This window comes from Ranitomeya variabilis, chromosome 1, assembly GCF_051348905.1.
Source record: "Ranitomeya variabilis isolate aRanVar5 chromosome 1, aRanVar5.hap1, whole genome shotgun sequence".
Lineage (NCBI taxonomy): Eukaryota > Metazoa > Chordata > Amphibia > Anura > Dendrobatidae > Ranitomeya > Ranitomeya variabilis.
This window is the reverse complement of record NC_135232.1, coordinates 187,347,054-187,361,790: the sequence shown is the minus strand read 5'-3', so window position 1 is coordinate 187,361,790 and position 14,737 is coordinate 187,347,054. Positions and strand designations below refer to the sequence as shown.

At 34.4% G+C, this 14,737-nt stretch overlaps 1 protein-coding gene across 6 annotated transcripts in view; it reads left to right on the top strand.

The window, feature by feature from the left end:
* ZNF608 (zinc finger protein 608) overlaps positions 1-14,519 on the top strand; it is a 153,723-nt gene extending 139,204 nt beyond the window's left edge. For 3 of the 6 annotated variants that reach the window (XM_077291137.1, XM_077291145.1, XM_077291128.1), the window contains 7 exons: positions 3,534-3,621; positions 3,788-6,212; positions 7,036-7,444; positions 8,611-8,786; positions 9,300-9,453; positions 10,226-10,307; positions 13,536-14,519. In XM_077291137.1, the coding sequence (XP_077147252.1) occupies positions 3,534-3,621; positions 3,788-6,212; positions 7,036-7,444; positions 8,611-8,786; positions 9,300-9,453; positions 10,226-10,307; positions 13,536-13,542 (3,341 nt within the window). In that variant the 3' untranslated portion in view covers positions 13,543-14,519. Of the gene's footprint in view, positions 1-3,533; positions 3,622-3,787; positions 6,213-7,035; positions 7,445-8,610; positions 8,787-9,299; positions 9,454-10,225; positions 10,312-13,535 lie in introns of those variants that run through there. The other 3 variants (XM_077291153.1, XM_077291171.1, XM_077291163.1) reach the window with 3 other exon arrangements.
* The last annotated feature ends 218 nt before the right edge of the window (positions 14,520-14,737 follow it).

Below are 14,737 nucleotides of genomic sequence, written 5' to 3'. Positions count from 1 at the left end.
TCACCTACTGTATTCTCACCCATCCCTTGTAGATTGTGAGCCCTCGTGGGCTGGGTCCTCTCTCCTACTGTACCAGCCGTGATTTGTATTGTTTAAGATTATTGTACTTGTTCTTACTATGTATACCCCTCCTCACATGTAAAGCGCCATGGAATAAATGGCGCTATAATAATAATATATCTGTAGAGAAATCTGTAGAAATCTTCTCAGAGATATGTTCCTGGCTCAGCATAGATCTTATGTCCAATTTCTATTTTAAATGTTCTGCAGAAGATTTTCCATCAGGTTGGGAATATCAAATGTTTCTGATCAGTGCAATGTTCAATACTTTCTCTTTAAGCATGACTTGAACATTGACCAAAAACCTCTCCTGAACATAAACTTGAGATATCTTTCAGTAAATTCCATCAACTCATCACCACCTTATAAGTGTGTGGATCTCCTCATGTTCCCCAACATACATTTGTCATCAGGAAAAACAAGCATCAATTTCAAGTTTTTTTTATCGTATCCATCATGGAAATATTTGTAGTAGCAACTTTCAGCATATTTTTGAGGAGCCAGCTGATCGAATGTATTCTGAAGTTTTCTTTGACTATAACTATTTATAGTGGCTTATATACATAGACCTGGTTTTGGCTTTTTCTTTATTTTGTACATTTTCTATCTTTTGCATAATTTTTAACCTTTATTTAAAGTTAATGATTTTCCCATTGAAAGGCTTATCAACAATAAAGTAATAATTAGGTAAAACTAAAACAATAACAACATTTTTTTTCCTTTTTCTAAGGCTTTAGCCTCAGATCTCAGTCCAACAAGTCACAGAGAATTGCTTGTGGCAAGCATTGACCAAACTCTGGTTGGCTTATGTTGAAAATATTGAAGCCCTCAGGGAAAGGGAAATAATAAAAGCCTTTTACTAAGGATTTAGTTTAAGTATTTGTGCAAGCTTTCTGTTTTATATTAGTCTTTGAATGCTCTTCTTGTGTCTTTTATGTTTTCTTTCAAGCAATTTTCACTATACATATGTGCTAGATCAGAGACTTTGTAACACAGTTATTCGGTTTACTTTGTAGAGTTCAAAATACATAAGGCATATTCCTGTGCTATAAATATAAGAGGTTGGTGGTAGTTTTAAGGCACTCTAGGTCCTGACACATTCTTGCCTGGAAAGCAGCTGTTCTAGATATTGCAAAATAGCTTTACACTTTAAGCTGAAAATGTTCTAATTTTATTATCTTAGCCATTTCAAAAAAGTATTGTCCAATTAAACCTTAATTAAAGCAGGGGCAGCAGAAAAATATTAGATATATTACAATTTCAATATATTTAAATTACTATCATGGATTTAGATAAGGTGAGATAGATGCATGTTTGTGCTACATTTTTGGACTAGGTTTTTCTTCAGATTTTGTATGTGTAAGGCTAGGGATACACAATAAATTTTGTCACAGTATATAATAATTGTGAAGTTGCATTGCAACAGTGCATTTATTGATTTCCAATTGGCATGAGTGAAGACCTGTGAATTCATATGGTTGTTAATTGGCTGTCTCAAAAAAATATCCCTGTTGGATTTTTGGAAACAGGATGCACGTGACATTATCTGCAAAAAATTGAACTTCAGTCACATTCAGCTCACATGTGTGCCATGTACGTGATGTAGCTTTTTTTACAGACAAATTGCAGCTCAAAAATATTCTCACAATAGCAAGTCACAGGGAACTGCACAAATATTTTTGCTTCTGTCACTTGTACGAAACTTGCCATTGTGTGATTAGAGTCATGAAGCAGCCTTATTACATAGTAGAAATAACAGACTATTAGTAAAATCTCAAATACCATTTTCAAAACAAAGCATGAAGTTACTGTTGGCTAATGAGATTGTATTGGCAATGTCAATTTATAGTTTCAGGTATGTTTTATTCTTTTACTAATACAAATAGCTTTAATTTATAGGTTTACTAGAAAGTTAGGCAATTTTGGTAATTTAGGGTTGTATATTGAATGCTGAAATGAAATGACCCAATTGGAACATGCTGTGCAAGACAAAGATAGAAGCAAAAATGTGTATCTCGGTCAACCTAGTTAATTACTGCTACTGTTTATTATGTCAAATTTTTGCAAGTTTTTAAGGATGTTTATATCACTTTTCCATTATACTTTCACTGTACATTTACATCAAGCAGTAAACTTTTGAGACATCTAATTTAATTGGACAACACATCAGGCCACAAGTTGGAAAAATCAGTGTAATATTTCAGATCAGCAGAACCTATTGTGAGCACATTGAACATATATCTTAGAAGAAAGAAGAGATCAGTTGTAATGTTAATGGATAGCATAGGTGAACATGATATTTTTTTTTACAAAAGAGTATCAATATAGGCTGTGCACAAAAACAATAGTCAAAAAAATCTGTGTCATACATATAAAAGGTGAACACCTATTGTTTTGTCTTCATTGGTTGTTATAGATGAGACCTGATTCATTTTGCCCTGAAGAAAACCCTTTATATTGAGCACTTTTAGCATATAAAAAGAGAATCTGTCAGTAGGACCAACCCTTTTAAGCCTTCTATATCGACATGTAGGTCTTAGAAAGTTGAACAAAATGATATCTTGATATCTGCAATCCAACGTTTAATACCAGAGTAATCCACATTTTTCTTAATATGTAAATTAGCTGTTAATATAAATGGGCAGGACACAGATCTCCAGAAAAATCTGCATCCAGAGCATTTTTTTTTAAATGAAAGGTGGCATTACTAGTTTGAGACATGTAGATCAGGAGAGCAGACTGTCAGTTATTATATGTCTCACACTCATAACGCTCCTTTCGTTTACAATAAGCTGTGGAGGCAGATTCTCAGGAAGATCAGTGTCTGGCCCATGGATCTTAACAGCACATTTAAATATTTAAACAATTGATTTCTAAAGAAACCATTCATCAGATTACAGATATCAAAGTATCATCTTATTCAACTTTCTATGACCTGCATGCCTATGTAGATGGCTTTGGAGAATTGATCCTACTGACAGATTTCCTTTAATACTAAATAATATTTTAGGCGTTCATAATATCTTTGTACATGCAGCATAATTATTCTTTCTATGAGGAATCTATAAACCAATTCAATTTTAAACACCTAATTTTTTTTAGGAAAAAATAAATGTTCTTTCTCTTTATGGTTAAATGAAGAAGTTACTTTGTGTTTTTTTTTTTTTCATTTTGTTAGCTAGCACTTAGATGTTCTATTTGACTGTTAAGTGAAAGCAATTATGTGTAATAATAGTAACACTAAAAGGTAGTGTTTTACAGCAGGACATGGCAAAAATATTTCCTGCTGTCAATCCTATCTCGATTGTGCATACATATATACAGTTTCCTGTGGGTTTTAGACTGAGGTTGCTAAAACCAAAAAAAGGAAGCAAGGCAACCACAGCTACTAAAACATAGTAAACTGAATCTTTGAAACTACTCCTAATCTGGAAAAATGCGTACATTTTAATGAATTTTCTTTTTATATGCAGGTGTACTAGTTGTGAATGTCACATGGCGGAATAAAACATATGTTGGTACTTTATTGGACTGCACAAAGCATGACTGGGCTCCTCCAAGGTAAGCTAGCGACTATCAATAAAGCCTATTACTCCTTAAATTATGATAAACTTTTTTTTTACATATTTTGTTTTATTCAACGCTGTATGTTTTAGAATGTATAAACTGTAAACCTTTTTTTATAAAATAATTGAATATGTATCTAAATGTGGAATTTCATTTCTAGGTTTTGTGATTCACCAACAAGTGACCTTGAAATGCGTGGAGGTCGTGGTAGAGGGAAACGGGCAAGGTCTGCAGCTACAGCAACAGCATCTGCCCCAGGCAGTGAAGTAAATTTTCCAGAAATTAGAGGACTTCAAAATAAAAACAGGGGTGGTGCAAATGGGAAAGGGAGGCGCGGAAGCATTAATACAAGTGGACGTCGGACACCACCAAATTGTGTAATTGAGGATATTAAAACGAGTCCTTCACCTGTTGGTAAAAGGAAAAGTAGGCCTGCAATGGAGCTAGACCTGACTTCCAGTTCAGAGGACAATAAATCAGGGAAGAGAGTTCGAACTAACTCTCGTAGCATGCCAACTACCCCACAGGGAAAAAATGACTCTTTTTTGGACCAAGGCTGCTCTTCTCCAGTTTTAATAGACTGTCCACACCCAAATTGCAACAAAAAGTATAAGCACATAAATGGACTTCGTTATCACCAGGCACATGCACATTTGGATTCAGACAACAAACTGGAATTTGAGCAAGACAGTGAGGATAAAGTTTCAGATTGTGAGGAGGCACTAAGCAATGTGGCACTTGAATGCAATGAGTCAAGCACAAGTTTGGAACAATTAAAAGCGCCCATGTCTCCTGGTTTACAAAGTGCTCCTGGTACACCAAAAGGCAAAAGAGAGTTGGCAAACAATTGCACTAATCAAATTAGCAATTCAAAAACTGCCAAAACTTCTGGAAAAAAGAAAGGATTGAATGTGGAACTTAATAGCCTTCCTATCATATCCAACATGTCAGTTACACTGGACAATTGTGCTTTAGATGGCAGTCTCACTGTAGAAATGCCAAAACTGGAAGCAGAGGGAATAATAGATAAGAAAAATGAAAAGAATAAAAAATCAAACTGCAAGGTTGATAAAAATCTTTCAAAGCTTAAAACCACTAGGCCAATTGCTCCAGCGCCAGCTCCTACACCTCCTCAATTAATAGCAATTCCAAGTGCAGCATTTACAAACACTACAACAGGCACAATGCCAGGATTACCATCTTTAACTACTGCTGTTGGCCAGGCAACACCAAAGAGTCCCCCATTAAAACCTATTCAACCAAAGCCAACAATTATGGGAGAGCCAAGCAGTGTAAATCCCTCTCTTACATCACTTAAAGACAAAAAGAAAAAGGAAAAAAGAAAATTAAAGGAGAAGGAAAGTAAAGAAGCACTAAGTCCTCTAGATGAATCTAAAGTTTGCAAAGTGGAAGATTCAAAAGGATCTCCCAAAGATTTATGTGGACATTTTTTAAAAGAACATATTAATAAGAGTGATTCTATTACTAATGGACTGCCAGAAACTCAAGAAAGCCGAATGGCTAGTATTAAAGCTGAAGCAGATAAAGTGTATACATTTACAGACAACGCACCAAGCCCATCTATAGGAAGTGCCTCCAGGGTTGAGTGTAGCACTGTGATAAATGGACAATCTACTATTGCACCATTGCACGTCTTGACACAAAATGGTGGAGATAGTTCTACTACGAAGACAAATAGTCCAGCATATTCTGATATTTCAGATGCTGCTGATGATGGGGGCTCTGACAGTAGGTCAGAAGGTATGCGGTCAAAGACTAGCTCTCCTGCAGATATCTTATGTAATAAAGACAATCTTGTTAAGGGTCATTCTACACCCATTTCACAATCATCTCAAGTAAAAGAATCTCACTCTCCATACTACCATGGCTATGACCCTTACTATTCACCATCTTATGTACACCCTGGCCAGGCCAATACTCCAGTAAATGGAAATGTAATCACTAACCAGGGAGGAAAATGTAAAAAAGAGGAAGAAGAAGAAGTTGAAAAGAAAGAGAAGACTGAAAGCTTAGATGCTAAAAAGACTGAAGCAAATTCCAGTACCTTGCCACCTCAGCATCAATCTGTCATTACACAACGACACCCTGCACTAGCCCAGTCACTTTATTATGGACAGTATGCATATGGTCTCTATATGGACCAAAAGTCTTTAATTGCATCAAATCCAGCCTATAGACAGCAGTATGAAAAATATTATGAAGACCAGAGAATGGCTGAGCAAAAAATGACACAAACAGGAAGAGATTTCGAGAGAAAATTTGACAATTCACCTAAAGAGCTAGTTAAAGAAGATGTAAAGCTAAAGAATATGCCATCATCTACAATTTCAAAAGCACCTTCAACTCCAGAGCAAGTTAAGATTAACACAAAATTAACCATATCCAATAAAACAGAAGATTCTGTAAAACCCCAACTCCTATCAAATCATCACCAAGTACAGTGTGATAGCTACAAAGCAAAGCAAATGGAGAACCATCAGCTTATAAAAGAGGCAGTGGAAATGAAATCTGTCATGGACTCTATGAAACAAACTGGAGTAGATCCAACTGTAAGATATAAACCGGTAAGAGATCAAAGTAAAGTTAAAGTAAATTCTATGTTCCATTATATTATTTTTTGCCTTTATCAATATAGATTGTAGTTACTATGGAATAAAGGTTGAATGCAAGTTTACATTTTAATATGAAGAGGACTAGCATAGATAATTGATAGAGAATAGTTCTCAATAGCTCTCAAGAGCTTGAGGAAGCGAGAGTTACTCTCGCGAAACGCGCGTCGGGGAGAGCGGTCTGGTCCTGGACTTTACCTCGCATCTCATGGGTAATTAACCTTTTATGTTGACTTATTACTTTTGGGGCAGCAATCATTTTCTCTATATATGTGGCATAGCAGCTCTTAGTATTTAATTCCAACACGGGACCAAGTACTTTCCCTTATTGTATATATCATGGGGACTTTTTTGCTTTGTGCTGCCTATTATGGCCACCTAACAACTATATGATTGACAGCCGCTCTGATTAGTCCAGGATTGCGACCGCTGTGCGTTTGCACTTTTTGGGATCACACTATATAATGGTATCTGTCCATGCTAATACATGAATTACGTGTTTTTTCTTATATTTTTTCTGTTGTAGTTTCTTTATTGTTTGTATTCAATAAAAAATTATTTTTTTTATGAAATAACTCTAGTTCTCCTAATTAAGCATAGCTCTCAAGAAAAGTTTGAAATATCTAAAAATGTTATTCATCAATATCAAGTAAATTCTAATTGGTAGTAGGAAAAATATAATCAATAACATTTTGGATGTTAATTTTACATATTCTTCCACAGGTGTTAGCCTGCTAGCAACTATACTTATTTAAACACATTTATTTATTTTTTTAAGGAGTCTGATTCCAGATCATGGCACCATTACATTTACCAGTCAAAGTATCTTGAGCAGCAAAAAGCTGAGGAAACAGAACGTGAAAGAAAAATAAAAGAGGAAAACTCAAAAACTCCCATTAAAGAGACTGTAGTACCAGTTCCATTACAAGTCACAAAAGAGGAGGCCAAAGATATCAAGCGCCCAGAAAGTCAGTTAGTGGAAGATAACAAGAGTAAAAATGATGATCGGAAAACTCCTGTAAATTGGAAGGATTCGAGAAATGCAAGAGTTGCTGTTTCATCGCCGATGAGTCAGCAGCATCAATCATATATTCAATATTTGCATGCATACCCATATACACAGATGTATGATCCAAACCATCCAGCGTATCGGGCGGTGTCTCCTGTTTTAATGCATAGCTATCCAGGTGATTCTTTTTTTTTAATTTTTACTTTTGTTTAAGAAAACGATGTTTACAATTACAATACGAAATTAATTAATCTTTAAACAAACTCTTCTCTTGGATATATATTTTTTGATATTAGCAACACTTTTTATGCCTGTCTTAATATGATCTTTTTCTATAAATATTTTGATATTGCCATACTTTTCTTTCTAGGATTCTTATTGAAAAGAAATAAATATTTTCCATAAATTTAATAAAAAATAGGATTTTAGTCATACAGCACCTATTTAATTTACAGTCCTATGCGGAGAATTTCAGGGAACGTTCCGAATTGCTTAGTAGCTTCAATAAACTTAAAAGAAATACTAATTCCTGTGGAAATTGCTTGTTACTTCCAACTATTGGTCAGTCAAGCATTCTTATCTGTTTTAAGTCTGAAGACAATAGTTCAAAATGGCAGGCATTTGGAAGTGGAACTGGAAATATAACAATCTGCATTTTATAGTTTCAATAAAATAAAAAGGTTATATACAGCTTTGGCAAAAATTAAGAGACCACTGCAAAATGTTCAGTTTGTCTGATTTTTCTCTTTTTTAGGTATATTTTTGAGTAAAATGTAAATTGTTCATTTAGTCTATAAACTTCTGACAACATGTCTCTGAATTTCCAAGCAATAAATTTTGTTTTGTTTTACTGAAAAGGAGAAATGGTCAAAATTACAAAAAATAACCAGTGCTTTCAGACCTCAAATAATGCAAAGAAAACAAGTTCATAATCATTTAGAAACAACAATACTAATGTTTTAACTCAGGGAGAGTTCAGAAATCAATATTTTGTGGAATAACCATGATTTATAATCACAGCTTTCATGCGTCTTGGCATTCTTTCCACCAGTCTTTCACACTGCTCCTAGCGCAAAAATGTAAGCAGTTCTTTGTTTGATAGCTTGTGACTATCCATCATCCTCTTGATTACATTCCAGAGGTTTTCAATGGGATTCAGGTCTGGAGATTGGGCTGCCCATGACGGGGTTTTGATGTGGTGGTCTCTTTATTTTAGCCAAATCTGTATATATATATAAATTTCAAATTCAGATTTTGCCAAATGATATTGACAAGATAATATTTGATCAAATAGTGTAATTTCCTTCTGTTAATGTGCATTTTGTTACATTTTTTGGTGCACAGGAGCATACCTTTCTCCAGGATTTCCTCATTACAATGTTTATGGGAAGGTGTCAGGAAGAGATGAATCTGAGAAAGCCAGCACTAGCCCCAGCATGAACTCCAAATCAACTTCTGAATCAAAAGCACTAGATTTACTACAGCAACATGCAAACCAGTACCGCACCAAGTCTCCTGCTGTAAGTTCATACACTCTTATATTGATATAAGCTACAAGAGTCATAATCGAGATCTTTGTTTTAAATTAATTTTTCTTTAGAATAAAAAAATAAATGGCAATTTTTCTTATGTTTTGGCACAAACTCTTGACTAGAATTTATTTAATTCTATGTGTAGTCTACTAGACAGGACAATGTAGAGATTAGATTACTGTAATAAGGTAGATAACTATATACTGGTTGCTGATTTTGCGACCTGAGCTTTTTCCCCATATGTATGGTCTAGATAGAAAATAAGTGAAAGACAACATTGGTGCTTGGCGACCACCTTACTTATACTTAAGCTTGAGCAGATACCATTTATTAATATTGAGCAGGTGCCACAATTTATATGTTTGACATTTCCATTGAAGCCCAAATCAGTAGCCAACTTAACATTTCTTAGTAACAAAATTAACAAAAAATAATGTATTTTATAAAATTGATCCATCCTAATACAATTATACTAAAGTGTTTGTTTTATTTCTCACACAGTTGGCAGAAAAAGCTTCTACTGAACGGGAGCGAGAGAGTGAGAGAGAAAGAGACCGGCATTCTCCTTTTAGCCAACGACATCTCCATACACATCATCATACACATGTTGGCATGGGATATCCCCTGATACCAGGGCAATATGACCCATTTCAAGGTTAGTGTCCTTTCAGTTTTTAAATTTGTATTCATTCACATCTCTGTGAACATAGCTAATGGTTGGTTAACTGCGATTATTTCTGATTGTTTGTAACCAGAGTCCAAATAATTCACACTGCAACAAATTCATATTCTCTTTTTCTATCCTTGATCAAGTAGGAATGTCCTTGTATACAAAGTTTAGTTTGTGTGCATGTCCCCCCCAATAATGTACAAAGCAGTGAGCATTTCTCTTCACTTTGAGAGACATCTGGATGCTTTGAATATATATTATAGTTATTTTTCTTTGTTCAATAAAGATACTGCAAATGTTGGCATTTGCTTCTCAATGTGTAAAGGTCTTTGTTACCAAATACTATAAGTGCTCTGCATGCATTAAAGTAAGGCAAAAAGTGAGAAATAAAATATCAACCAGATGCATGGAAATTGAAAAATTCATAATGGACTTTACTACAAAATGCTTTCTTAAACCGTATGCAATAAAAGATTTGTTTTCTTTAAAATACCATGCCGCATCTGATATCAAAAGTATATAACTTCTTTTGTCAAAATTAATTATCACAACTCAAAACCGAGCTAAACGGTGGACATGTGCTTTTTTCCACAGCTCACCAACACCCCCACCCCACCCCCCCAAAAAAGTAAAAACTAAATATTTTATTTTAATCCTATTGATGATGTTACTATTCTATATGTAAAAAGGGAACAGAGTTTGTGATGCATGTGCACTGCATTCAAGTGAATGTTCTCACATGGGGCTTTTCCTCTAGGGTTGACCTCTGCTACCCTTGTTGCCACTCAGCAGGTGGCTGCTCAGGCATCTGCATCCGGTATGTTTCCTACACAAAGAAGGTAATTAGAGTGTCTCCTAGTAAACGAGATTGTGTGTATAATATACATATATATGATATATATAACATGTATATAATATATGTACACACTCGCTTATTCATACTTATGCACTTACAGATTATGAGTGGTGGAACTTTTCAGTATTGGGAATTTGGCAGGTAAATTAATAAAAATCCAATTTCAGTGTGTCTGCGTATTCACTATCTTTTCAATGCCAATTCTAGGCAGACACCAAGGAAATGCTAATGAGCACATTTTAATTTGATTTCTTTTTTATGAAAGATAATTTTTTTCCTTTTTAGGAATGCCAATGTAAGCTTTATTCTGTAGCAGTGAGCTTTGTGAAGTGAAATATAACCAGTTATCCCTGTCAAGGACATCTTTTTATCCTAGTCCAAAGCTTGCCTTATAATAAATTAAGGCCTTTCTAAAGTGCACCCCTTATATAATTTGAGTTTCCTTAGAAACTGAAATAAGTTTTATAGCTGCAATTTGAGCTACTGTTAAAATAAATGCTTAAAAGTTCCCTATATATAGTTTGTACTCATTTGATGTAACGCATAGGTACTATACATGATGTTGTTGATTTGTTCATTACAGTGTAATATAGGTTACCCGTAACTGTAATATTTGATCATTGTCTAGTCGTAAATGTGATTGGCACATATATTTTGCCTTAAAAATACAAAAAGAACTGCGGATCAAACATTTATTAAAGTGATAACTTTTAAAATAGCAGAAAGAAAACTATTACAGTGCACCATTTTAGATAGAACAGATAAGCCTTAAAAGGGTTTTCTCTTGAACAAAAGTTCATTTTAATCAATAGATCTTGGAATAATAATACGATCCACATTTGTATGCGTTTAAATAAAATGTTCCTGTGCTGAGATAATCTTATAAATGTGCCCCTGCTGTGTACTGTGTAATGGCCGTGTCTGACTGTACAGAAACATAGTCTGATCATACCAGAACTCCTGGGCAGGGGATAAAGCAAAAGAGAATACAGACAGGACAGCAGGGGATCACAGCTGATTCCTTACTTGTTTTACAAGAAGCAGGGAAATGTTTTACCTCAAAGAAAGGAAGAGTTGTGATCCCGTGCTGCAACGTCTGTATAGTATTTTGCTTCCTCCTTTGCCCAGGAGCTGTGGTATGATCATTTATACCATTTTCTCAGCACAGGAACATTTTATTTAAATACATCCAATTGTGGAACTTATTATTCCAAGATGTATTGATTAAAAAAAAGTTTTGTTTGTGGGAAAACATCTTTAAGCAAACCATCCAGAATGTTACTTCTGAAATTATGAAGACAGCTTTAGTTACAGAACTTATGTATGTAAGTATTTTTTTTAAATCACTGCATAATTTACCATTTAGCTTAAATTCTTTTTCTAGGCTTAGGGAGATAGGAGTTTTACACAAGGTTCTCACAATGGCATAAAGCACCACCACAGCCTTTTTTTCTGTGCTGGAGTGGTGCTTCAATTCTAATTTCCCGGACTTTAGTCATATACTTACCGCCGGTGTCTTCACCTTGTATCAGTGGCGCTCCATTCCCACGACACCATCTTGTGACCGCTACTTCTGACTGGCCAGAATTCAGAGATACTGGTCACAAGTGTCATAAGTGCTCATGGCCAGTCTATGAGAGCCAGAATAAGACTTTCATAGACCTGTATTGAAAAGTCACCTACCACTCACTCTCTCTTTAACAGTTGAGAAATCTGGCAGGTCACAAACTGCGGTAGACCAATGGGTGTGATGGTGATAGAAGGTGAAGAAGGCATCTAATAAGTAGAATACTAGTGGCAGGGAGTTTTGATTAGAAGCACCACTCTAGCACTGAAAAAAAACCCAGCTAGATTGGTGCTTATGTTGTGCTAAATGTAGTACTTTGTAAAATAATAATAATTGTGAAAAATATTTAGTCATAGGGCTATTGTTTTAGGTATATAAAGTTTATTCCCATGTTGCATCTTTACTCCGTACCTCCTGCAGCGAAGATGCCGCAGGGACATCTGCAGTGGTATTTACTATTTACCTTTGCAGATATTATTGCAGAGGGTGAAATATCCACCTACATTTGGAGTGTAGATTGATATTCTGCGGATCTCATAACCACAGCTCCTGTCAATTTTTGATCTAAATATAATTTGCAGTATGTGTAAGATTTCTTAAAATCTCACGCACTTGGCTGGCGCTGTAAAATACTGCTGTTTTCTCACAAGTGAATTCACATTAGAAAATCCATTGCATTTTTGCATATTGAGAACCTAACCTAACACTTAATATCCTAAGAATCATTTAATTCCTACCGAAGACTTGGCTGTCAAATAATGCTTGAACTATGTTTCCTAGGTAGTCAGTGATTGACAGTGAGTCATTATCAGCAGGCATAAATGCTAAATAAAGTATATAGTCCTGGAAAAGAGGATTTTTCTACTCCATTACCCCAGTAGGTCATGTTTTTAGTATTTTACATATAGTATAAATACTTCATGAAACTGTTACCCACGTTTCCTCTATGGAATACTCGCAATTCATGATCTGATGGTGGACTGGGGTTTTGAAACACTGTTTTAAATAGTATAGTTTTCTTTTAAACTTGCTGTTTGGTTAATTAAAAAAATCTTCATAGTTTCTGTTAGGGATATAACTCATAATGATCCTCCAGATTGTATCTAATTTTATTCACATTTTTTGAGTGAATATAAAAAAAATTTATGATTATAAGGAAATTTATGGTAAAATATTCTAGAAATGATACAGATAGTTACCTAGGGTGCAGAAAAAGGATACCATTGAAGTCTTCAAGCCATCAGTTACAGTATTTTACCTTCTTAAATGAGAAATGTTTCCACTTTATAACATTTTAGCTAAATGTCAAGCTGAAACTACTCTCTGCTGTTTGATCTTGTACAGTCTAAGATTTTTGTCACATAGATTTACAATGGCCAGTAGGTTATATTACACAGATTTGTATCTAAGATGGGAACTATTTCAACAATGAAACTTTATATGTCTGAAGTTATCACTAAGTAAAGGGCACCCAGGAGACGGCTGAGAATGTCTTTTCAAACCTTTAGATACCTTATGCTTAATTAAATGTAAGGCAAAATAATGTGCCGTCAATGTGAATATTAAGATTCCTGATTATGTGTTGTATTATATGCTTAATATATCTATTTTAAATGTATTTTTTTCTGTCTTTTTTTCTTTCAGGGAATGAATTCATTGAAAATGTACATTAGATCATGTGACTGGATCACATGGAAGAGCAATTTATTACAGACATCAGTTCCATGGTGTTTATATAAGAATGCCTAAGTGGCAGGCAAAAAATCATTACATGTTTTGTTCATTTATTCTTTTTGTAAATTTCAGATTTTTCTTTTTATAACAGAGTAACATGTTCCTGTAATTAGACGCTTGTGGCTCACAGCATTGTTTTGTATATTAACATGCACACAAATATATATAAATATAAATATATATTCTTTACTTTTTTTTTGTATCGGTAACCAGGCTCGCAATTGTGTAGGGTCTGCTGCTAAACTGCACACCAACCAGTAAAATGTATTTGTCAAGTTGAATAGTGTTTACTACCAATGGCTGTTGATTATTTTTCCCTAAAATGTAAATAATGTTATGTATCCATGTGCCTGAAACTTGCAGAAACTAATCATATTGGCCGCAGGCTGTAAGAAACAGGCTGTAATGACGATACTTTGGTACAATGTAGATGTCTATTTGGTGGCTCCCTTTAAGATGCATCCGTGTAAAATGTTACTGTAATAATTGTTTTATTGTAATTGTGTATCGTGAAAATATACATATGGAAGGCATGGGGTTGCCAGTACCACAGTTAAAGTAAATAATAGGGTTGTACATAATGTATAAAATAAAATAAGTAAATAATGAACATCTGTGAATAATAAAATGTCTCTTTTAATCTTGAATGACAAATAACCTGAAAACCTGCATACCACAAGACATCTGTGATTGTTCTATTACTTGAATAGTCCTGCAGTCTTTTTTAATGTTTACAATTATCCAGTTTTAGAAGAGAGAATATAATGCCATTGCCTGGTTACTTGTTTTATGCTGTAATCTAGTTTATTTTATGTAAAATGTATATTGAATGCTTTCTTTTTATACCTGCCTTAAATAATTTGGCAATCAGAATAAAAGAAGTTGTTTTTTGTACCAGCTTGTCTATTGTGGTTGTGTTACTTTAAATTTTCTTTTGTAAAAGTTGGTTTCTTGAAAAATATTCTTGAAGAATGGGGTATGTCTACAGGTTGGGTTAGATCAATCTCTGAGTTGTCCATTCATCTGACCATTCACTAAAGATTTTAGATGGGTATGTATTTTTATTAGCTTCATCGATGGTCTGTGATGATTGTCATAATGGGTAACAGATA